At 40.5% G+C, this 26428-nt stretch overlaps 1 protein-coding gene across 1 annotated transcript in view; it reads right to left on the reverse strand.

The window, feature by feature from the left end:
- The window catches only part of pde5ab (phosphodiesterase 5A, cGMP-specific, b), a 98065-nt gene extending 72484 nt beyond the window's left edge, over positions 1 to 25581 (reverse strand). The window contains exon 1 of the mRNA XM_046065104.1: positions 25522 to 25581. Coding sequence (XP_045921060.1) covers positions 25522 to 25526 — 5 coding nt within the window. The 5' untranslated portion in view covers positions 25527 to 25581. The remainder of the gene's footprint in view (positions 1 to 25521) is intronic.
- Positions 25582 to 26428: the final 847 nt, after the last annotated feature.

Genomic DNA, 26428 nt, shown 5'->3' on the forward strand with positions numbered 1-26428 from the left:
CCTTTTAACCCCAGTACTGCAGTACTGCAGTAATGAATTCCCTAAAAAGAGGCAGATGGCTCCAATTTCTCACACTCCTGTAGGGAGCAGACACAGACAAAGCAAATATTAACTGTGAGTGGTTTTAGAGACGAGTATATGGAGAAACACTGAATACTTTATTACATTAAAAAAGTCAATCATTGAGATTGAAACACCGGTTGGGATTTAGAGGTGGAGTAAATAGAATAAATTGATTTCCTTTGAGAGGGCAAAATCTTCTCAAATCTACAATCATATCATTCGATTCTCTTTTGAACTTGTTCAAACTGTAGACTGTAATTAAGGCGCTAATTCAGAATAAACAATTTATAATAAACCCTAGCAGTAATTAACTTTCCAATTACCCTGTGAATCACATAGCTGGAGGAGCGCAGGCTTTTATTGATGAAGTCTAATGGCTTTCAGCCTGTGTCTGTCCACGCTGTGGTGGTCTCCAGTGTCCTCCCAGCTGGACACTTGGCCCCCGCCGGTGGTGTTACCTTACCAGCAGATGGTAGCTGGTGATCCCAGGGGGGGAATCCACCCGCAGCATCCCAACCCCCTCCAAGCCTCGCACCAACCCCACAGCACAGCCAATCAGAGACAACCTAGCCTCTAGTCAGTCTAATGGTGAGATGGAGAAGGAGGGGGACACATAAATAGATACATCTTCCCTCTTGTTCTGATCTGTGTACTGTCTTCCTGAGGTTTCTTCCTTTTCCATTATCTCTTCAGTGTGTTTCATCTGTACGTTGTTGGTCCTGTACATTTTATGTCCTGTGTATGTTGGCTATAGCAGCCGTTCTGTTGAAACTCCTGTTTAACGCTGTTGAAGGATGACACCTAACCACTGTCAATTTTTAGTTTATGTACTTTTTATTGCACCACGCAGCCTCTAATATAAAATACTAAAGACATTCATTTCTTGTGAATATTTCTTTGTATTGTACTTTTCCAGTATGTATGCAGTCCACCCTTAAATAACCAAACAGCTGACAAGATGGATTAGCAGCTTAAATTTGCCAATAGCAACCTCCACTTAAAATGACCAAACAGCCTACAGCCTTGAGGGTGTACTTAAGCATCGTTGCTTTGAGCTAAATGCTAACATAAGCATGTAAGCAAGCTTACAATGAAAATGTTAACATGCTGGTGTTTAGGGCTGTTTACCACAGCTTGCTCACATTTGCTAAGTGGCACTAAACACAAAGTACAGTTGAGGCTGTCCAAAGCTTTCAGTTTTATTAAATAGATTGAGCTGCAGGGGGCGCTACATGGATAGGGGATAACCAAAGTCATTAGGATTCATCTTCTGGGATCATGAATGTCTAAACCAAACAAATCCATCTAACTAACCTCTTCCAAGCAAAGATCACTTTTCATGTCAAAATAAAAGATCTATCTAATATGCACAGTTGTGCACTGAAGCTACAAACTTGGGTGACAAATACAATGCATTTTTGCACCACTTTTGATTCAACTCTAAGAAAGTAATTGCTGAAAATGAACAAATTAATTTTTTAATTGACTTGGAACTAATAGCTCCAACATCGACAGGTCGGTATTGATCTTCACCAAAGTGGTGGACTGATCGCCAGACTGACTGACAGTGATCCCAGGTATGCTTGTGGGCATGACACTGGAATCATTTATTTCATGTACCTCATAGGTGTGCATCAAACTCAGTTAGTTAGTCTGCTTTAGAATGTGAAACCTCCCTCAGGCTCTTTGACATTTTCAGTTCCTTTTCATTTGTTTCTGAGCCAAGCTGGTCACAACTTGTCTGCAGGACCCAGGTTTTCCCTTTGTAACTATGCATCTCCAGCGTTGTCTAAACAATAACCAAAAAGTATAAAAACATATTACAAAAGTACTGTCATAGTAGAACTGTAAAAGTGGTGAATATACAGATTTTGAATTGCATGGTGCTGCACAAAAGCAGAATGCAGCATCTGAAAGGAAACTCCTGTGGTCAGCGCTGACATAGTTGAAGGGCTTTCTCTAACAGACTGGTCAGGGAGCGTGTGCAGTATCTGTACGAGAAAGGGAGTGAATCCAGTAGAGAGAAGTGTTGGTGAGACACATGTTTGTGTGTTGGTAGAGGAGTGTCTGAAAGGCAACAATGATACCTGTGGAATTAATTTTGTGGCAAAATCAATGTTTGCAAGTGTTTTAATATGACCTATATGCCAGTATCTGGCCCAACAATGGAGTTTGTCATTTCTTGGAAAACAATAAAAAATGTTGACTCATCCTGCATCCTGGACTCGTGGGCGTGTATTAATTTTGAGTCAAGTGAAAGTCTTCCTCGGTTTATATGACGTTGCCCGACTGTTTCTGGGGGCCGGACCGGGTATCAATGATTACTGTACTAAAACATAACCAGATCATATTTTATGGAAAACACATTTTCTGGTTTTCCCTCTCATGTCTTCCAGCTGCTCTGCTTCAGCTCCATGGGCATCACTTTGTGGTTAAAAGTGGTGGGGACTTTTAAGGATTTTGAGCATTAAACACTTAATTTCCTGCATTCTGGAGACATTTTCTGCACCAATTTATGGAGGAAATGTCTTTATTTATATAAAGGTGAATTTAATGCAGCATTCTGTAAATTGTTTTTCTACAGCTTCAGCTATGCTCAACTCTCAATGACTTATGGAGTGTCCTGATGGATAGTTAGCTTTACTTGTAGCTAAAGTACCTGGCAAGTGCTGCTAACTAGCTGCTGTTTTCAAGTTAGCTCAATTAGCTGTGCAGCTAGTGGTCATATTAGCTGACTCTGCCCAGACTGGAAGCTCGGAGTGCCGATGGAGTGTTTACCAGCTTTTTAGCAAGGCACTAGCTCTAGCTCTAGCAGGCAAAGTGACCGCACTCAGCAGCGTCCCAATGAACACGGCCTGACCGGGACTGAGATCCCAGCCTGTAGACACAGCCGAGTGACTAAACTGCTCACGTGAAGGCACGTTCACCACATGCTTTACTTCTACTATTCTCTGAATCTGCAGTGGGAGGCTGCCTGAAAGCTGAGGGGAGTCCAGTCTGGTTTTGTCTCAACTCGCATCCAATTTTATAAAACCCTGCTCTTCCAAACGAGAAGCAACACCCCAACCAATGGCATTAGGTGCACAAGTTGCATGTACACACCCCCTATTTCTCATGGACCCAAAAGAACTGGTATGGCTGAGCACAAAAAATGTGTTTAGAATATTTCAATAAAGATAATACTGTCAGTTCAAGCTAGCGGCTTTCCATGTGAGTTGGTTCCTTCATCTTCAACAGTTTGGTTCAGAAAAATATCTAAAATACAATCTGATCAGCTTGCTGTGGATACATTCATGGAGAGGGTGGTTTCTTACATCCTGACTTTTAATCTAGCACCACCAAGTAACCAACACTTCGGTAGGGTATCTTGAAAACTGATCTGTCCTCTAATTTCCTCACAACAAAAAAAAATCATAAAATCTCAATGTCATTTGCAATAAAAAATACTCCCCAGATGATGAACCATATGCATTTAGACACAGTATGAGATTTCCTCTTGTGCAATTTTCTGGCTCAAATGTCCACTTCACCGGAAGACAGATTGCCAAAGCACATGTCCGCTGTCCCATTCTTAGGACAGACAATATATTTTAGACTTGTACTAACAAATTGAAGAATGTTGTTTGCTTCTAGAAAGGTTTTAGAATTTCAGAGCTGTTATTCTATTATAACTGGATCCTATCTGAATAGTTTTGGCCATCAGCTGGGAGGACATTCCAACCACAAAATCAGATGGGGCAAGACTCCTGCGTAGTCAGACAATCAGAAAGGTTACTTTAACAGATTATCTGGACCACATTGTTTTAAGGCAAATCAAGTGAGGCACCCAAAATGTCAAAATACTGTGTCAAATGCACATACACACACATCACACGCATTCATGCATTATGTAATACAGTAATAATGTGCCTAAGGTACTGTAGAAAATGCAAGCAGGCATGCATACACATATGAATCAGGAGTAGTCACACACACACACACACACACACACACACACACACACACACTCACACAGTGAGCAGAAATAAAGGCTGGGCATATTTCTGCTCATTCTTCGCTGTGTCTCAGTGGACTTTGCCCTCAGGCTTCTTCGTCTGGAGCCGCTCAGTAAACAAGTCTGAAACACGAAGGAAAGAAACCTGACCGGGCCATCGGCCATACCTGAACAAGACTGTGCTCTGCTCGCACATCAGCTCACAGCACTTGGATACCGACGTCGTCATAGAAAACCCTCACTCATGTTTAAACTTACGACTGAAGGATTCCATGCTTTCTGGGTTGATTAAAAACCGCTGTTGCTGACGAAACCTTAACAAAATGAACACTTTAAGTCTACACACAACTTTCTTGCACTTTTTAGATCTAAAGAGCTAAAGGTCTGGCTATTCTGCAGCACAATGCATCATAGGTCTGCCCTGCCAGAAGCATTATGCTTCCAGAATCTTCAGTTGAGGAGATAAAAGCTTTCTTTTCACCATCACCTCAGATCCAGAAAACAATTGGCTGTTTGTGAGCAGAGCTATGTTTAATGGCTTCCCTCCATCCAGCAAATGTTTGAGAAAACACAGACGTGTGTCTGCACAGTGTCAGCACAGAGCGGGGACAACAGGAACAAATCCCACAAGAGGAGAGGAAGAGCGACAGAGAGCCTTTCCCCTCCAGCTCAAATGGACGTATGTTCTGGGAAATCACCGGAATGCTTTCGATAACATATAAGCAAAGCGACAACGACAGAAAAACCTGACACAAACTGTCTTCCAGCCTTTATTTCACAAACACACACACGCAAACACCGGCCTGGGAGAGTCTGAATACAGATGATGACTGCAGGGGTCAGCGCTGATGCTCCCAATCCTCCCAAAATAAAAATGCAATTTCCTGAGCGGCTGAAAGAAGACAAGAGAAAATAAATCTGTTTGTACAGAAAAATAAATCATTTTCTTTGGCAGCTCAGAGTTTGACAGTGCCGAGCAAAAATAGATGAAAATCTAAATGGCAAAGAAAGAGGGTGACCCTCATTTCCAAAGCAATTTCAGGTTAGTTCTTGCAGAAGTGTTCCAGCTGTTTCTTGTGTGCAAATAAATCCAGGAGTTACTTTATGGAGGTGTGCATATTCATTTTTGTTTTCTATTAGAATACCAAACCGGTTTGAAGAAATGTTGGATATGCTCTTGAAATGCAATGGCGATGGTCCATGCCTTTGGTTTGAGAGACCGGGGTTCAATCCCCCACTGTGACACATCCTCCATTGTGTCCCTGAGCAAGACACTTAACCCCTAGTTGCTCCAGAGGAGTGCGACCTCTGACATGTATAGCAATTGTAAGTCGCTTTGGATAAAAGCGTCAGCTAAATGAATAAATGTAAATGACTGATTCAAATACCTGATTGCCTCCTTGAGATTGGGCAAGTTACTTAAAAAATATCAATACTTTTACTAACTACTCTTTGAAAGAGTGATTACTTGACTAATTTACTCAACAGCAGAAGTAATTGGTTATTTTATTTATTAAATTACTTTCATTACTCACGTCGGCTCTGTCAAAGATCCCAACAACTGCGAAACAACTGGAATTACCAGGAGGTCAATAGACTCTTCCTTAGTCCCACCCTCCCTTAGTTACTGTTAATAAAGCTTCAAGTCTTTTACCAAAAATCTCTGAACACAGCAGTATCATCATTGAATTTTTGGTGACGATTCTGCCACTTTTACAGGATTGAATGGCACTGATGGTTCAGAGCTGCCAGACCCAAGTTACAGTGGCTGTCAATATGTGTGGCAGGTCATTAACAGAGTAACGTTACCTTAGCTTTTCTCCTACTGCTATAGTTTAAGCCTAGTCTGGCTCACAGAAAGTAGGCTGTTAGTATAAGAATGCCATTGGCTTTTTTTGCACCATCACTGCATCCTGGGCTTAGCCCCTTGATGCCTGAATTTATTTACACTTATATAAAAAAAGCCGCAGCTGCCCATGATATAAATTCAGGTATGATGTAGGTATGATGCAAATTAGAGACCAGACATAAACGGGAAACCGGGTTCAGCCAGACCTTTCTCCAGCACTGGCACAGCGCTAAAAGAAATTGCAGAGACAGGTCAATCATGGGCTCACTTCAATCAGTGGCATATTATGTAGTCAGAGAGCTGAAGACAGTTGGAGCAGAAGCATCTATGCTAACCTCTTTAGGAACCGCCGTTGCTGTTTTCAACAGTTGCTTCACTTTTCGCTGTCATCACACCTAAACCAAATCCGAAGCAGCCACCAGTTCTTCATAGGACGCTGATTGGCCCGAACCACTGTGGTTCGGCCACAAGCGCATAAGCCTGTCAAGATGGATTCTCACATGATCTTGTGTGATCTTGCGAATCCAATATCACACGAGATCAGGTTAGGCCTATTTACAATTAAGTGCTAGTTAACCCAAACAGCCTCCCAAGAGAAGAGGAAAGCACCGTGCCCACCAACCCAAACGGTGAAGCAGGAGGAATCCCAAAATAGGTCTACACCCACACCCCAGGACGAGTTTGCTAAGCTTGTTTAAAAAGTGCCCCCCCCTTTGGCAAGATACTGAACCCTGACTTGTTTCTGGTGGCTGTTCCATGTATGTATGTTAGTTTCTGTTTGGGCACTTGGGTTCAGTGTATGAATGTGTGTAAATGGTGAATGGTCGCAAAGACTAGAAAGGCGCTATACAAATATGAAGCATTTACATTTACATTGCAGCATCTCTGTGGAAAGAGTCAGGATCCCTAAAACGTAGTCTGTGCGTGTTGTTGTTGAGTTCACTGCTGTTTGCTTATGGCCCTGTAGGCTCATTTCTTCCGAGCTTGGTTTTGTCGGCTTAAATATTGTTTTCTTAATTTAGATTTGTGACAGTGGTACTGCAACTTGTGTCAATGCACCTCTCTCTCTCTCTCTCTCTCTCTCTCTCTCTCTCTCTCTCTCTCTCTCTCTCTCTGTGGAGCCATGCTGTTTATTGACATGTTAAAAACATAGTAGCAAGAGAGAGTATTGTAGTTTTACTGGCATCTATGTTCGATCTAAGTTTTGGTTAATAAATAATTACAATAAATAATACAAAACTCTATATTTCAATTAAATTATTATATTGTCTAATATGAAAGAAAAATATTTATGCTCCCTGATGTCTGTAATCTTGAGTAGGCTTGTTCCCAGTAAATTTTTTGTTCTTTGCATTCAGTGCTCTCCTACAAAAGCTGTAGTTGTTTTTTTAAGGAAAAGGCCAACTAGTGCTGGGCTCTACGCTGACCTTTTTCTCCGGGGAGCACTGTGCTCCTTAATTTTTTCATTTAGGAGCACAGTGAAAAATGTTCAAGTTACACAAAGTTTAACAAATTATTTATCCCCAGTATCTGTACACTCTGCATTGGTCTTAAAATATTATCAAAGCGTTTTAAAATATTGAAACAGATGTTTTGAAAATTTGACATTGAAAATAGCTTTTTAAAACACTGATCAGTCATCACAAAAAACTTGATTGGTGCTTGTGTAGTTTTTGAACCAGGGACGGATTCACGATACACCAGCAGCACCCACACTATCCAAACGTAATGTAAACAAGACTGAACTTTAGTAAAACAGAACAAGGGGAAGGTGCTGCTAGAGCACATACTGGCATCCTGTGCAGTGGAAATCTGCATCTTTCCACAGGCTCTTACTACAACATGGAGGAGAAACTAGTTTAAATAAGAGTAATAGTATATTTTATTATTATGACATTAGATAAAAGGTTTAATTTTAATCTAATAGTAAACTGTTAATAATTGTTTAATTTTACTATATGTATTTTCATTTTATGTAATAGTATACTATATAGCTCAGTCACCACTGGTCTAATATTAATTGCAGTTGGACAAAACAGCAGTTTCATTTTCATTCATTAAATCCTTGTGCAAGAAAAACGGCCTACATTGGACTCTTAATTAGTTAATGCTGCTATCTCATCAATAATCAGAACCATTCATGCATGAGGAGTTCAACATTTGAAAGTTTACGGTAGCACGTAAAAATTTCTTTTATGTTTTTTTGGTCAGTTGATGAAAGGGGAATTTAAGAGCACATCAATTTTATGAAAAGTGACTTAAGTGCGACTCAAGAAGTGAAAGTTGAAGAAACCAAATTGTGGTTTCAAACTTTTCTTTACGGTCCGAGCAAACACATGATGCCTAACAGCGGACCACTTCATAAATCTGAGGTTGAACATTAAAAACAATTATGATAAAATCTTTTTTCAGTCCCTTTTCCTTAACAAAAATCAATAGCGTGATCAATTCTGTCATCAGCTGATCTCAGCATACTTTAAGTTATTTTAGTAAGAGATTTTGTGTAGCTGACCCCCCCCCCCCCCCCAAAAGCTTTAGCTGCAAACTTTGCATCCTTTTCCACAGTCATCAGTTTTTGAGTGAGGCCATAATTGACTTTCTTTCCACCCCCACAGAGGAAAAATGGTGCATGATGACTGGCACGCAAAACAATATCATGCACAATATCAGCAGATGAGCTCAGAGTTGGAGTTGTTTTAATGAGAAGGGATTATTTGCCATCTCAGGGGCATTATCTCTGTTCGTATTGTAAGTTTGACATGTGGCTCAGCAGTGGAATTTGTTACAGAAGAGTGCAATTCTTTCTGAGATAAATGTGTCAAAAGTCAGTAGGAGTGAGCGGGGCCAAAAGAGCGGACATATCATCAGACTGATCCAAATGTTGAACATCTTTGTTTTAAGCATTGTTGCGCATTTACACTCATTGTAAAATATCAGGAACCAATAACCAGTGAAATGCAAGACCTTCTGAGGAAAACCCACAGCCTGGTTTAAAGCACATTGTTGAAAAAACAGTACATTGCCAACGGCCTCTGGAAAATCAGACAAGGCAATAAAAAAAAATTATTCTATGCTCCAGCTGGAAAGAAAGTTTGTGTCACCTTGAAAACTTTAAATGGAAATGATGTGAGATCCCAGCTCGGGGATCATGCAGCACTTTTTATTTCTTTGAAATCACGTAGAAGGGTCAGTGTGTACCCGGGGTGAAAAAGAGAACAAACAAATTGGTCAGCATTGTGGAGGCAGCTGGACATGACTTTTCAGATTTTCTCCTGTGAACTTGCTCCATTTGTAAAACCTTTAGCATGCAATATTCATTTCAATATTAAATAAATAAGCCTATGAAATAAAATTAAAAAATGGCTATAAAATAAATCCTGAAATAATTAACAAGGTAATGAATATATAAAAATAGATATAAATAAAGAAATTAGTCAATATAGTTCAATAAATAAATAGTTTTTTATTTTAAATAGGTGTTTTAAAAGTTCTCTCACAAATTCAGACCAAAGCCGCATAACCAAACATAGCCTCTGAGACTGACAAAGGTCAGTTTGACGACAGTGAATTAAGGGAAGGTTTTCTTCCTGGGTTTGGCTCCTGGTACCCCTGGCATCCTGCTCTGCTTTAACTCTGGGTACGTTTCCTGATGGATTTAGCATAGCTAACCGCTTGTTAGCTCAGTTAGCTATGCTGTGCTAGAGGTGTAAACACCAACAATCCCAGCAAAGAACTTACATTGGTCATTCCATTCAACATCAGAGCACAGCAGCAAAGGTATGCTGCTGCTATTTTGGACTAAAGGTGGGCTGTCTGCTAGCTTGATGCTCTCGCTACGGCAATATCAGATATTCACCCGGGCAGACTGAAATACAACCGTGATGTTGTGTCAATTGAATTAAATTTTATTTATATAGAGGGAGAAGACTGCAAACCAAAATGAGAGCTCACAATCGTACAATTGTATTTGCTGTTACAGCATAACATTTCATTCAGTTCCTCTAGTTTTAAATGATTGGCTGTTTTTCAGTCCAAATTAGCTGCAGCACTACTGCAGCGCAATTTAGTAGTGGTTGTCAAAAAGGTACCACTGTTTCGTGCTTCTATACTCAGAGTCAACTAATAGGACAGAGCTTCCCTGTCATCCAACTGGCCTCTGTTAGTCTCAGAAGCTGTGTTTGTCATGTTGCGTAGGTCTGAATTTATGAGATAACCATGCCCCATTTATTCGAATGACAGCTGGAAAATAAAAGTGGCATTGGCAAATAAAAGTCAAAATAAATAGTCATTTGAAAAATGTTTTTTAAACAAATACCTATTTTTTGATTTTTTGAAATATATTGACTCATATTTATAACCACAATGAATTATATATATTAATTGCTTCATTTATTTATTTCAGAATTTATTTCATAGCCATGTTTGTTTACTTCATAGGCATATCTATTTATTTGTATTTATTTAATATTGACTTAAATGGCATTGCAAAGATTTTTTGTCAAATAAAATGTTCATGGCTTGAACCATTTGGATTCCTGCGCTTTAAGCATATTATACAGTTTGAACCACAAATTTACATATTTGAGTTTGTACAACAAAAATGTGGAGAAACAATGCCCTCCTTTCTATCAGTTGTCTCCCAGGGAAATTCGGCTTTTTGCTTCACAACTGTGGATGCTTTCAGTTTCCCGTTCATGAAAGATGCTTGTCTTGATCTCAATTATCGTCCAGATTTATAACAGTTTCCATAGTCATAATGGCCCCCATAACTCAGCAAAGAAAGCCTTACGGTAGATGGTCTCATCTGGAACGGATCTATCAGCAACATAATGCATATAGATTTCTCTCACATTTTACTGCATTGTTCGTCAGTGACCTCATTCTGAACTTTGTATCGTTGCATGAGGGTTTGTCTGTTTTCTGTGGATAATGTTGCAATACAGTGGTGTAATGTCCTAGGAGAAAATGAGGGAAGGAATGAAGACCCATGATCCATCTTCGTTATTAGTTATTAGTGTGAGCATGTACTGGAGGTGAACCTCTAAGATTTTGAGCTTTGCTACGGTTGTATTCCTTATAAAGATACAAGCCAACACAATGACAGACCTCTAAAGCTTAAACAAGATTTGGAATTGTGAGAAAATTACAAAGAAAAGTTAGAGTGATGATCAGCAACTGCTTTGGCATACAGCACAGCACCCGCATTTGCTAAGATCTGACGCTTGGGAATCTCTCGAACCTTTTAAATCTCTGCACACTTTTTCTTTTTTTTAGCAAAATGCCATGTATAAACCAGTTAGGTGGCAGTCAATTTTCATCACTGTTAGCAAATTATACCAGCTGGAGCGACTAAATGCGAACTCCCTAACAGCTAAAGTGAAACTTGTGCAGTGCAGTGCGCCAGCGTACATCACAGGGTGCACCACCGTTTCTGTTTCATCCAGGCTGTTCCCACTACTCTTATCAACCTTGCAAATTATCTGACCTTCCCTGTTCACCTTTTTCCATTCTCCCTCATCAGCCCTGCAGTACTTTACCACCCTTTTTCACTCACTTATTGCCAAAGTGTCCTATGTTATGTGACAGTTCCCTGGTTCTGTTACCATGTGGACCTTATTGCCAGACCGTTGGACTTTTGATTCTCGCCTGCTCTTTGTCGGATCTGTGTGTCTTTCTGAAATGTCTTCTCTGGTTTTTAATCTTGCCTGCCTCACCTGCCCCTAAGCGAGTGTCCCTATATAAAATGATAAACTACTGAACTGCATCAGCTCTGCCTCGGGTGTCTGCAATGCGTCCTGGCCCTGTATTCCTGTTACCCTGCCTGCACCAGCTGTGATAATATGAATGTTTGTAGCATATTTCATGTCAGTTTATCCTCTAGTGGCGATAGCACAAGAGTAAAAGGCAAGATTATCAAAGACATCCAAACTTATTGACAAAACAGTCTCAACGCAAGGTCCATTTACTCTGAAGCTTTTGACTCTTTCACAGTCTTAGCTAATGGCGTTTACTCATTGGTCATTGAACTGCACTTTAGGAATTCTTGCCTGTGTTGGCTCAAAATGTATACAAAGTGCCTAGGTGGACAGTAATCAGAAGCAGAACCAACAGAACAAGAAATGGAAAGATTTGTCACAGGAAACTGACCTAAAAGAAATGTTAATTCATCTTATTCCCCACCAGAGTCCGAAAGAAAACCTGAGTCACCAAAAAAAACCAAACTCATGCAGAGCAGCGAACGCTACTTGGCTAATGTATTTTATGGATAGACAAGCTAGCTGTGGCTCATCAGAATGAATCATCTGCAGGAAAAACCAAAAACAAAAGAAGTGAGGATTGGGGAATTCAAAAAAGAAACATTATTATATTAAATAGTTCCAGATAATAAGTGTAAAAAAGATTTGCTTTGTACTTTCTCTTTTCCTTCTACCTGATTTCTTTGTGTGTGTATGTGTGGTTGTGTGTTCATGGAAATATCAGCCTGTGGAAACTGGGGGGGGAGAGAATCAGTGTTGAGTGGAAACACACTCATTAAAGCTGTTTGTGGAGGTGTGTGTGATGTCCCAGGGTTGTGCTCAGGTGGTGTTTGGTAACTAACCTACACACACATGCATACTGCACCCATGAAGAACTTGTGTCTACGCAGGCCTGATCAGTACAGACTGCTTATCCACATGCTCCCTGGTCAATAATTACAGTGCATGAGTCATGGTGAAAAGGCACAGTGCAGGTAGTAGTTACCTGGTGGTGGTGGTAGAAGTCAGAACAGAAACACTGTGACTAGATTGCCCACCCGCCACCCGCCATCCACATTGTCCTATTTTAAAACAATCTAATTTCTGAAGTGATCAGAATAAACGAAATTATATAATCACATTAAGATTTTGCACATAATGACTTTTAGGTGATCAATTTACTGTATCTCCAATCGATCGTTCACTTCAATACACACTTGCTCACATTTAAAGTTGTGAGAGTTTAAAGACCCAGGTCAGCTTGTTGTCACAAGAAGGTGATGATTCTGAGCCCCTCCCCTCCTTATAAAACAGCTGCCACATTTGTTCACATTCTATTTAAAGCTGCACTAACTTATATTTTTATATTAACAGTGGATTAAATGACCGTATGTGTAATTTGAAAAGTGTCTCTTGAAATGAAGTATTTTATTGGTTATGGATTGAATTTTAAAATATTGGGTCCGTGTTTCTTGGTTGCGATAGCTTAGGCGCAGAAGAAGACGAAAAATGTATTACTTACATACACATCAACCTTACCAGGCCTGAAATAAGAGCTCAGCAATATGCATTTACTTAAGCACTGTACTTAAGTACAAATTAGAGGTATTTGTACTTTACTTGAGCATTTTCTTTTCATGCCACATTCTTCTTGTGCTCTCAGAGGTAGGTAGCCGTTTGTGCTTTTTGCTTCACTACATTTATCTGACAGCTTGAGATACTTTACAAAGTAAGATTTTCACACACACAACCAATAAAGAGTTTCAAAAATATGATGTCTTATTATAAATTAAACTACCCAGCAGTTAGTTGAATTTAATTTAATTGGTCGAGCCAGATGGCTGCTTGTGATTTGGCGCTATATAAATAAAACTGAATTGAATTGAAAATTTAATTGATTGGCAACTATTCTGATAATCGTTGAAGCAATTTTTCATGTAAAAACCCTTCGTGGTTTTGAAGATTTGCTAGGTTTTTTGACTGTATTTTTGAGGTTTGGACTGACAAAACAAGCGTTGTGAGGGTGTCACTTTGGTCTCTGGGCAATTGTGACAGCATTTCTAACTATTTTCAAAATGTTTACAATCAATTAATGGAGAAAATTATCAGCAGACTAATGAATAAAGTCATTAATTGCAGTCTGATACAAAACAGCAACCTCAACCAGCTGCAGAAGAACAATCCTGCTTTTGCATTAATGCCTGAGTAATAATAATCTAATGATATATTTAATAGTATAACAAGCACAGGACACATTTTTTATACTGCAGTGAGCACTTTTACTTATAATTTTTCCTGATTATACTTACATACTTTTAATCAAGTAACATTTTCAATGCAATACTTTTACTTGTAACAGAGTATTTTTACAGTCAGGTATTAGTACTTTTACTTAAGTAAAGGATCTGAATACTTCATCCACCACTGACTTTAACTGACTTTAATCTTGGTATGATGACTGCGCACTGTTCCTCTCAGCTATTGCCTAACCCACAATCAAGTCTGGGCTGCAAAATATATCAAGTCAGCTAATCCATCTTTCAGCCTGACCTGCAATGAAACCTTTTTCATCCTGCCTTAAGAAGCTACTGACCTACCCTGAAGAATTTCAGTTGTATTGTTGTGTCCAATGATGGTGTAAATGCTGTTGACTTTTAATATAATTAACCATGCCTTTAGTAGCATTTTTCTTTCCAAGGACCAGTAATGTCAAATAGGCAGCACATAACATACAGTACATAAACCTTTGACGTCAACATAAATTCCTGTCATCACATCATATCTTTGGCTTGCAAATAGTCAGCACAGTAGCACAGTTGTTAGCACTATCAACTCAAAGCGATATTGGGTTTGACTTCAACACCTGGCTGGGGCCTTTCATTGTGTCGGCAACCTCTCACATTTTAAAAGTAGCTTAGTTTTCTTGGGATATAAAATAAGAAATGTTATACTTAAGTTTTTCCAAATTACATATATTTTTTCTAATAAACCAGTGACAACACAAACTTCAGTTAGAGCATATTATTATCTGTCAGAGTGCCATCTTTTCTGACTGACTGTTCATAGTTGTTGCACGAATGAAAGAGATGCAAGTTGGTTTGGGGAAATCTGCAGAGTAAAAAGTGTGCCAGCAGGTCGCTGTGTCAGCTACTGTTTTTTCATGACTTATCCTTTAAAGGGTAATTTGCATGGTTTACACCATCATTCCCATCGCTTATGATAATGTTGTAGCCACCAAAGCAATTGTTGAGCTCTGGGAACACGGTGACATTGCTAAACATCATCCAGTGGCAACATGAGCGGTCAGATGATCAGATCAGTTAAACAGCCAATAGTTTAACCACATTATCTAAAGTCATTTATTTGGGGGGATAACAGGCCTCAATCTGCGGGGAAACTGCCCGAGCAACTAAGGCCAGTAGGGTGGGCCAAAGTTGAACTAAGGAAAATTCTACAAATGAAATCATCACCCAATTGCAATAACCAAAATGTTTTTAGGCTAGCTGCAGTTCCTTCATCTGTACTTAGACATACTCCCACTCAACAGAAAAGTGTGTCAGTCCTCAACACTCAATGATCAACACTCTACGTGGAAAGAAATGTAATGAATCCCTCTTCCCCAAGCTCAAGGTCGGTTAAAAACCATCAGAGGATTATTAGTTGCTTGGAAACATGGCAAGAAGTGTCTGGCTGGAGAGCATGACCCATCTTCATCAGTGTGAGACACGAGCGGCAATATCTGAGGAACAGCTACAGGAACCGCGGGGGAATATAATTTTTAAACATACTTTTGATATTCATCCCCAAGGAGATATTGTTTCTCTGCATTTAACCCATCCTAATTAGGAGCAGTGGGTAACCACTGTGCAGCAGTTAGGGGTTCAGGGCTTTGCTCAAGGGCACATTCGGCAGTAGTCCATGCTGGACTTGAACCGATGCTCCAACATACTACATGTCCTTTGTGAGAACAAGTGTCTGTCAGGTTCCATGTTCATGGAATTCCTCATAACTTTAATCATTTTATAACATTATGTCCTATGGTGATAGCTTTTAGATTAATTATAATACACATTTGTTAATTGAATGGACAAATATTTCTGTCCTAATCTATCTATGTTCTATCATAAATTGGGAACCACTACAGCACTTGCTTCTTGAAATGGAAATCCTCTGGAAGTTAAACAACAATTAATTTGTTATCTGTTGCATTTACATTCAAAACCTAACATAAGACTTGCTTTAAGTGCATGAACTCCTAATTGGGACACTGAGCGCCTCTATGATAGACTGGTGCCAGGTGAGGCAGAAGGTTTTGTAAGAGTATATGATGATGTGGTGTCTCACCATCTTTTCTAGTGTTTACAGCCCAGCCCAGGATAGTGTCTCTCCACCTTACTTTCCATTCCTCAACCCCACAGAAGAAAACTGTTGCTCGGTTCCTCAGATGGTGTTGCATCCTGGTCCGGTAAAAGTGGGACCACTGCAGCATCTGATAGGTGGGCCGGTGCCTCATCAGCCAGAACTGCATAGAAGTTTGACAGCTCCATATTAGGCTGTGATGTCGCAATAGTTCCTGCACCACAAACTACTTCAGACCAGTATGGTTGCTGCAGGTTGGCCCTATCTGGATCCCGTTCAAACCCACTTGGCACCCGGCACTGATGTGACAACAGCACTCGGCTATACGGTTCCCACAGCAATGCTGATGCTCGACCACCAAATTAGCCTCAGACTCATCAGACAGGCAAATTTGATTGCAGTTCTTACACACAGCCATGTTTTTTAATGAAATGTTTGTAGGCAGGCTGATGGTAACAAGCTGCTACTACCCACACTTATCCCAATAGTTGAGTAACTTTAACCCAACCGCAGTAGCCACTGCTATACTATGGTGCTACCTATGGTCTTTAAATATAGCTATTTAAAGACCATAGGTAGCACGAATCAGAAGGAATATCCACAAGTCTTTCATATAGTTTGACCAAATTTGAGATGTATCTGGTTTATTTCGGAGGAGCTTGTCAGCATCAGAGCGAAGGTGGAGAGAAGGACAGTGTGCAAGTAACATGTGCTTTAATACACAGTGAAGCTGGGTCCAAGAGTCGACTGACGGACATGCTGGAGGAAGCAGGAAGAAGTGTGAACGGTGGTTTTTGATCAGCCCGGAAGGACTCATGTCACTCCATTACTCAGTGACCTCCACTGGCTCCCCGTGGCCTCCAGAATCAAATTCAAGTCACTAATGCTAGAATACAGAGTGACTACTGGATCTGCACCCATCTACCTAAACTCCATAATACAAACTTAGGTTCCTTCTCGGCCGCTACGCTCCTCCAACGAACTCCGCTTGGCTCTGCCATCCCTTCACTCAAAGCAATCCCAGTTCTCATCTGTGACACCACGATGGTGGAACGAGCTTCACACGTCATCAGAGCAGGGGCGTCCCTCTCTAACTTCAAGAAGCTCTTGAAAACTCATCTCTTCTGAGAACACTTCCTCTTATAACACCTCTAACATGCACTTCCTGTGCTCTTCTTCTTCTATCCCCTTACAATTCTCTTGTATTGATTGCACTTTTTCGTTACTGCTCAGTTTGGGTATGAAGTGTGGCAAAAGAATAATTAGACTTTTACAGTATGTTCATAAAATCAGTTGATAAATGTATCAATTTGAATAAACCATTGGCATTAATTGCCATATTTCCTCATTTTGCCATTAAATTTTAAATCAATACATTAATATCGAAAAGGATTTGCAATATTGATTTAATCTTTAATTCCTCTCCACTCTGTGGAGCGTTTTAGACCATTTTAGCTCAATATTTTGTTTTTAAGCTGTACACAGCTGTACTGTATGGTTTAGTCTAGAGTTGATTCCAGAAGCAGCAGGCAGCTGGTTTCAGAGAAAAAGAAATTAAACCCACTGTACACTACTTTGTAAGCACCATACAACAGAGTTGGCAACACATGTATTGTTCTTTTTAGTTAAATATTCAAATTTAAGTAGTTTCACTTTTCTGCCACTAAGATGTATAAAAGGACAGTGATTATTGGAAGAAACATGACCCTAAAAGCTACTGTTGTTCCATATCCACTGAATGTGTACACAGGCACTAGCATGCTAACACGCTAGCTGTATATGAACTATAACAAGGCCGTGTTAAGTCAAATGTGTTTTTAGCTTGTTGTGCAGTTCTACCCCCGAGAAACAAGTGTAAATAGGAAACCTTTTGCTAGCACATTCACAGAAATAAATTTAAATGGTGACAGTATCTCATTGTTGTGATTACAGCTTATTCTGTGATTGATCAATGTATTTATAAAATCCTTGTAAGTTGATACAGTTATTAACGGAGTATAATTAAACTCTGTAAAAGTCTATAATTATTTCAGTGGCACACTCCAGGCTCCAGAAACACGTGAAAATCTTATGCTGCTTCATTGCGACAGCTCAACACTGGTCACAAAGAGAATAAATCACTGCAGCCACATTTCATTAGATGAAAATATACACCCATGCACTCTATTCCCTCAGTGGGCTCCTGTGTGCCATGTCTGCTCTGCTAACTGCATTAGCCCCGGTGCGGTAGCCTGCTGATGAATAGCCAGCAGTAGGTGTTAGGTAACGTGTTGGGGGAGAGCGGGTCCCGGGTATCCATCATAATCATCACCGCCTGGGGAGGTCTGCTCTGGATGCTGATGGTCAGCTGGGTGGCATTCAGCTGTTGAGGGGTGGGCTGGCAGAAAGTACCCTTGCAACAGTGGAAGGAGGACCACATGTAATTTTACTCACAGTTTATTTCCCAGTAGAATGGTCATTGGAAATGAGCGACAAACCGAGCAACCCTAACACATACAGTCATTGTCTACTTTGGTTTGCAAAAATTCTCAGATACAGGACTACCGTTCCATAGCAGATATTTAGGTAAAATATTTTTCAAAACATTTCATAAAGTAAATAAAATATGAATGTAATTAACTAATTTGGTGGCCCTGGGCCCCCACTGACTCCCCAATTCTTCCATTCTTACTGTGCATTGTGTATGTACCCCAACCCTATCATCAGACAAGAATATCAATATTGGATTACTCTGCAATCACTGGGCCACATTCAATTACAACTTTTTTGTTCACATCCAATGCAAATGTTTACAAAGCTCTCACTGTCTATACTATCTGCACAACTATGGTATGGTTAAGGATAGGGAAAGATTGTATTAATGGTTTACCAAAATGTCCCCCCTTGCACCACTCCAACCTTCACGCCTTTAGACCTGCTGCACGCACTTCATAAAGTCTTGCACCCGTACACCTGTAAACTGCCGCGACTACTAATTTGAAACATCACGGTCGGTCACAGCACCAACTGCGTGTGGCTCCATGTTGATGAACGTGTTGTTTTGTGGTACCGGCAAGCAAGTCACTTCCTGTGCTGTTTTTGAAAAGTGCTCTACAAATAAGGATTATTATTATTATTATTCCTCGTCTGCCTTCATAAACACACTGACAAGCACAGAGGTGGAAAGTAACGAATTACAATTACTCACGTTGCTGTAACTGAGTAGTTCTTTTGTGTACTTGTACTTTGTAAAGTAGTTTTATAAATCTGTAAATTTACTTTTACTTTATAATTATTTTGGACCCATAATACATAGCGATTTACAGTTAACCTTTGTAAAATGACAGAACAATAAGTTACTGTAAATTTTTTATGTAGAAACAACAGAAATTTGTAGTAGCCTCTGTAGTTTAGTTTAATTTATCATTATGGATTTAGGCCTACCATGTTTTTAAGGAGTCTGTTCGCACTGATATAAGCTAATAAAAAGGTTCATTTTGCAAAAGCTTAAAATATTAAGCAGTAATATGGCAATTATTTTTGAAAGTCTGGCCCCCACAGTGTCTGCTTAGAAAAATTCATGCCTTTGATGTAGAGGTCAGTTAAATGATAGCCTACTTCCATTGGTGGTTAAAAATTTGTTTTTATAGTTTGCTTTGCTCCAAATAGCCAAAAAGACATCAGTGCATGCTGGTTGGCATTAGCAACTTGCTGGTAACTAGTTATGTATTGTAATAACGCTAATGATATCCCATTAAAATAATCAACTCTGCTTGTAATGTCTTGTTTGTGCGGCAGGCCGACTACTTTGCAGGGTTGTCTTTATGCAATATAAAGGTTTGGATAAGTAAAGAAACCACTTCAGTGTTCCAGATTTCAAAAGCTGTGAACTAGGACTTGGTGTCGAAGCACAAGCAGATTGATGAATTCCAACTACACAGTGTGACGCTTTGGGCAGTGTTCTGCTGGGACACCTTGGATCCTGCCATTCATGAATAATACTTTGACACATACCACCTACCTAAACACTGTTGCAGACCATGTACACCCTTTCTTGGAAACGGTATTCCCAGATGGCAGTGGCCTCTTGCAGCAGGATAATGCGCTCTGTCACAAACAAAAGATGGTTCAGGAATGGTCTGAGGAAAACAAGAGTTCAAGTTGTTGTGTTGGCCTCCAAATTCTCCAGATCTCAATCCAATCGAGCAGCCTGTGGAATGGGCTGGACAAACAGGTCTGATCCATGGTGGCTCCACCTCGTAACGTACAGAACTTAAAAGATCTGCTGCTAAGGTCTTGGTGCTGAAGGTTGTTATGGCTGAAGGTGTATATGCCAAACAACCTAAAAGAGAAGCACCCCCTGGTGGCCCTACTGTCTAACTCAAAGAAATCCTAAAATAAAGGAGGTGGATACACTGGTAGACTTTGTCAGTGATTGATTCATTAATTCAAAATAAAGTACAATGGGACATTACACAGAAGGAGAAGAGAATGTGGAGTTCCAAGAGACCCTTTTTTCATTTGTTTTCCTTGTTGGAAATTTACTTCTTTATTTAAATGTACAGCCATCAACCAACAAATAGTAGGTAAGTAGCTAACAAGCTCTGATAAGCCCACATGATCATCACCAAATAGCTAGTTAATAACTAGCATTTAGCAGCTAAAGGGCTTTTGTCAAATGACTCGCGTTGCTTGCTGTGGAGTTCTGGTGAAACTGACCCATAATGTTATTAATATTACTATGAAAAGTAAATAAAATGTCTGACGTGAAAAAGGTATTTTATTGTTAAATATTCTCTTGTAACTGCAATAGTTTGATACTGCTTTTACACCACTATGATGTGTACCATTCATCAAGATTCATCTTAACTTGTTTTAACAAACAATTCTAAAGCGGACTGAATCTCTGCTGGGCATATACATGCCAGTGTAAGAATACCGAGAGATGGAGTAGCTTATATAAGGCCTGTTTTATCTATCTGAACTTCTGAGCACATGTCCGGAGCTCCCTTATTATCACTGATATACAGCAGGTGTGACTGTAAATCTTTGTCTCCAGCACTCAAGAGACAGCTCTGGTCATGGCCATAATAAGCAGTCAAATTATTCACCTTCCAAACCATTCTGTTTATTCTCACCCATTCACAGACTTATCGAGTCAGTTCTCTAGCTCACATAAACGCTGAGGCGCCAGCTGGCTGACATTTCACCTCTATGGCGGAAACATGTCCTAGATTCTACACATTAGCCAGCTGCTCCGGCTCTGTCCTGCTATTATATCTCCTGATAGGTAGAATGGAGAACACAGTCGCGTCAGTGTGGGTCACGTTTTAGACACAAGCTTTTTCTGGAGCTGATGTCCAAACTTGAGTTAAGGAGTGAAACTGAGGTGTATAAACTCAATCTTTGTCCTCCTCGGTATTGATCTCAAGACACGGGATTTCTGTGTAGTTTGGAGTACAGCCTGCCACATTTGACAGATATCTAGATGAGCTTAACAAAGCACTAGACGAGCAGCTTTTCCACATCTGTTCACTTCATTCTGCTCTCTCCTCTCTCCCCTTGGATCACTGTTTTTCTTCTACATCTCATCTCATTTTTGAGGTTTATTTTTAACCACGTATGGCTTGGAATAGCTTGCACCCTGAAATGGAAATTTAAGATGAACACAATGGGAACTTGGCTCCATCTCTGTCACCCCCAGAGGGAATAACTGACTCATGTAACCTCAACAGAAATGACCGCAGCCACACCAAACGAAGAGAGAATGGGGGGGGGGGGGGGGGGGGGGGGGGGGATGTGAACAAAACAATAAAAACACAGATTTACGCCAACTCTTGCCCATCTCCAAACATCACGCACTGTGGATCTTTGATCTTACTTTTTTGTCTTTTTTCATTATGCAATTGTCATTCCTGGAGTGATGAAAAGCACATGGCCGTTGCTTACATGTTCCCATTATAAAGTAATAACTTCCAAGCGGGCCTTGCAGGCCTAATCCAAATCTAGCCGAAGAGGAGGGTCATTAATCAAACCGTTACACCCAAAAGGGTTTTGTGCTGCTAGGGAAGGAGCAAATAGATCTCTCTATAAACAGACATGACTGTCCACAGTTTATTTCCAATCAGGGGTTAGAAATGTAGCTCAACCTTAGTCTCTGCAGAAACAGATCAGTGTGTTTGTAATGGATGAATGTTTGAAATGCCAAGGATAATCTTTTGTCAGTAACCAAACAACTTATTTCCAGTTTAAAGTGGGATTAAAGGTTGTTTTTTTGCCACTAGGGGGCAGTAAAAAAACTGAAAACACAACATGTGTTGTGTTACATTTTTATTCATTTAGCTGACACTTTTATCCAAATGTGTCTTATCCACTGCTTCATCGCCACTCCCGCATGTTATCACCTTATAAAGTTATGGCGGACGTGCTGCTGGCAAACTGTTTCCAGTTTAGACATCCAGTAAACATGAAGCAAGGGCCATAGCTAGAAGTCAAATCCTCAGTATTTTTATTTTTAAAGTTGACTACTTTTAGGCCAATGAACATAAATAAATAGTGGATTCAGTGTTTCTCCGACAGACTTTCATTCTGGCAGTGGGGAGAACAGAAAATACGGTATACCAGAACAGTTAAATCTGCTCAATATTTTTATATTAAAATGGATTAAATAACTGTGTACAATGTCTGATCAGTGCAGGCATCTGTTTTCGGGCAAAAGCTCTGATAAACCCACTAACCTGCTCAGCAGCAAACAGCAGACAGACACAGTTAGCAACTAGCTGGTGGAGCATTTAGCAGCTACAGAGAAGCTGGTGGAGACCAAAACAGAGCTAAAAGAGGCTAAAAGACACAAACACAAGTCCAACTGAATACTAATGTCGCTCTGTGTCTGCAAGATATGTAATAGTTTCTCATATCAACTTCATAATACGTCAAGAAAATAGAGCCGGTCCTGTCTTCCCTGGGGCCATATGCAAAATTCTGCTTTGGGGCCCTCCTACCTGAATCGTGCAGCCAGGTAAACAATTTGCCATTGCTGTACAGTCACACCTGACACTGCAGTGCTCTCATTACAACCCTCCCTCCTTTAAAACAGTCTGTCAATGTAATAAGCATGAACTGAGTGGAACCTCTTCTAGACTTGTCTTTAGGGTAAGAAAAATCCAGTGCTGATTTGAATGGACGTCTGTGCACTAACTCAGTCCTCATGAAGTTTGTCAAGACCGTTCTGCTGGATCATTTGGTGGAGCAGCAACTGTTCCATTAGGGTCTGAGCTGCTTGTATCTGATGCTGGCTGTACATCTCTGTTTGTGTTAGCACTGGCTGAGGATGGATGTGGATCAACTGTGCTTGTACTGGCTGACGATCCAGCATCTACTCTACTGACAAACTTAAGCATAGCCCCTGTAAATTACAGATAACAGAACTTGCTAGATATTAATGTTATAAGCTGCATGAGGCCCATTCAAACTGGCTCCACCAGGTTTATATACATTTTCAAATTTAAAATACTACTTATACCATGACTTGGGTGAATATGTGATGTTGTGCCTAAACCTAAGTCAGTGACTTCATGCATGTCAACCGGCTAACCAGTTGCGTTGTCGACGTAGCAAACTGTGACGTTTCATATGGAAGTTGAAGGGTACCTTTAGCGTCAATTAATTCCGCTTTGTCACGCTATCTGAAAGCGTCGTTAATGACGCACTGAGATGAGAACGCGTTGGTAGGTAGGTGGGAACTACAGAAATGGTCATAATTCTCTGTGGGTTCACAGGATATAATAGTGGGGTCACAATAAAGAACAGGTTTCATATTACACTTATCATTTGATCCACTGCTAATATATATTATACTGATGGCTGTAGCTTTTTTTTGAACCCATCACACAGCCTATTTATCCTTCTGCCATCAGGCATTAAAAGGCACACAAATAGGACTTACCCCACAGACTCTGCTACACCCCACCTCCCTGGTGCCTTGTCTTGTAAGGTATCGTGATCTTGATTTTATCACCGTGGACCTTGAGAAATGGCATTTCATTCATTTGTGTACTATTTATGTATGTGGATGAATGATAAAAAACGAACTTGAACTTTAAGCCATGAGCAGGGAGCTCACACTATATAGTTTGTAATTGCAGAGCTTTCAGTCAATTTAAAATAAAGCAAAATCCCAACTAAGCTGTTTATCTTTTGATGTCCTGATGAGGATATGCTAATAATACGTCCCAGAGGTTAAGCAGCAAAGACTTTCCACTTTGCTTCATTTCCCACCAAACCTATAATTCCTCCACCGTGCCCACATCAAGGCTCAGCGCTAAACCAGCCCTCTCGCTACATGCCACTACTTCCCACATCATTTAAAAAGAAGTCTGCAAATAAACATCTCTGATCTTATGTGCTGAAAACAAAGCATAAAAGCCCCTTGAGACTGTTAAGCGGGTCAGATTGTAGAACAAGAGGAGGAGAGACCTTTTATAGTCAGAACAAACTCATCCTTGAGCTCAGGTGGCCAACAACTCGGGATGGTGACCTCTCTAAAACTCATTGATAAGCTACAACAACTGATGAGCTGTTTTAGAAGATGAGAGGAAAGATGTCAAGAGTCCTGAGCTCAGTGATGTTTATGTGTGCAAAGTTGTGTAAGAGAGAAAGAATCGGTTCTCAGAAAGGTGAAACAGAAACCGAAAGCACAGGGGACAGAAGACAGAGAATACAAAAACACGCATAATCCGAAAGACAAACTGACCAGTCGACAAGCCAAATTCTCCGCTTTCCTTAGGTGACCCGGCCATTCACAATAGTCCACTCACAAAAAAGGGAAGGTCAAAGGTGAAGCTTTCCTGGCTTTAGCTTTCAAGCTCTGTCCCCCAATCTCGGGAACCGGTTCAGATTCAGCCGCACAATGCCAGAGTGTGGGATCTTTTTTTTTTCAAGTGCCGGCATATGTTTATTTCTATTAGACGTGGTGGGCGGCAACATTGACGTGTGAAAAATCATCAAGAGGAGGGGTTGTAAAAGTGTGAGAGCTGACACGTTCAGTCTGGCACTTGTTTAATGAAGCTGTGCCACTGGAGGATAAATAGTTCGGACACAAATGGAGGGAAAAACAAGGCCGTCCTGGAACTTTTTGCCAGAAGTTCAAACTCCATTTGCAGCATAGAGACTGGAGTCCTCTTAAGTTGTGTTATTTATTTTTTTTTTTACATGCCAGCACCACTTTTCTTTCAGTGCGGTGGACTTACACTCAGATTGTTCCATTATGTATTCAATTACAGTAACAGGTCTGCTCAAAAAACACACATGCACACAGTCTCGGCACTTGGCGAAATTACAGTCCAGGATCACACACGAACTCTTCCTTCTCCTCAAAAAAGCCCCAAACTCTCGTCGATTCGTCACTCTCCCTCACACACAGAAAACTTAAACACACACAAACACACACACACACACACACACACACACACTCTATTATGGATAGTTGTGGTTGTGGTCTGTCTGTTTGGCAGCCCCCATCCTCGTTCGAGTATCGTACTCACCCCATGGCAGCAGAAAGAAGTCCTTCTGGCTCTGCTGAGCAGCATACACACTCATGCACACACACTGATGGAGTCTAACAAGGGGGTTTCCTCTTCTGGTTTCTCCCCTCTGTTTTTACCCCCCCACCCTCCTGCCCCTGGCTTTAGAGATATCCTTTTTTGGAACCGGAGGGGGGAGAGAAAATAAATAGTGTTAGAAAGTGAGTAAGGGAGGCAGAGACAGGAACATAACAATTGCTCCCCATGTCCCACACCAGGGACCTTACCAGCCTCTTGTGAGACACCACTCTCCCTCCAATCATGCCTCTTTTCCCCTCCCTCCTTCTCCTCCTCCTCTTCAGGTTGGAGAGTGTGCAGGCCTGCACGGAGGCTGTCCGGACAGGGACAGCCCTTTTCCCCCACTGTCTTTCACTCATTCTCCTCACTTCACATGACATCTTGATTCCTGATACTTGCATGACTTTGGCAGACTAGTCATTAAGCTTTCTTAATTTTTTTTTTAGATTTTAGATTGGTCAAAACTCAGGGATCAGTCTGTATGTCAACTCTGCCAACAACTTAATTGCACTCACTTTGCATCTCAGGTGTACAACTGTCTCCAATTAGATGACTAGACTGAAAACAAGAAGGACTTTGGTGGCAAACCCTCAGGGCCAGGATGGAAAACATAACAGTTCTACTGGGAAAAGTCATCTAAAAGTTTTCCTAAGCTGTCTAGATAAATTAGATCTTTCAAACTACAGACCACTGGATTAGTATGCCCTCCAGTGGTGTGCCCCTTACCACCAAGGCAGAACAGCTTCTAGTAGAATCGACTTTACCCATTTAAGCCCTTTGGAGTTCCATAAGGTTCAGTCTTATTGTATTTTATCATCTTGGTGTCGTTTTGTGCTTAGAGAATAAATAG

This window comes from Micropterus dolomieu, linkage group LG12 (assembly GCF_021292245.1).
Source record: "Micropterus dolomieu isolate WLL.071019.BEF.003 ecotype Adirondacks linkage group LG12, ASM2129224v1, whole genome shotgun sequence".
Taxonomy (NCBI): Eukaryota; Metazoa; Chordata; class Actinopteri; order Centrarchiformes; family Centrarchidae; genus Micropterus; species Micropterus dolomieu.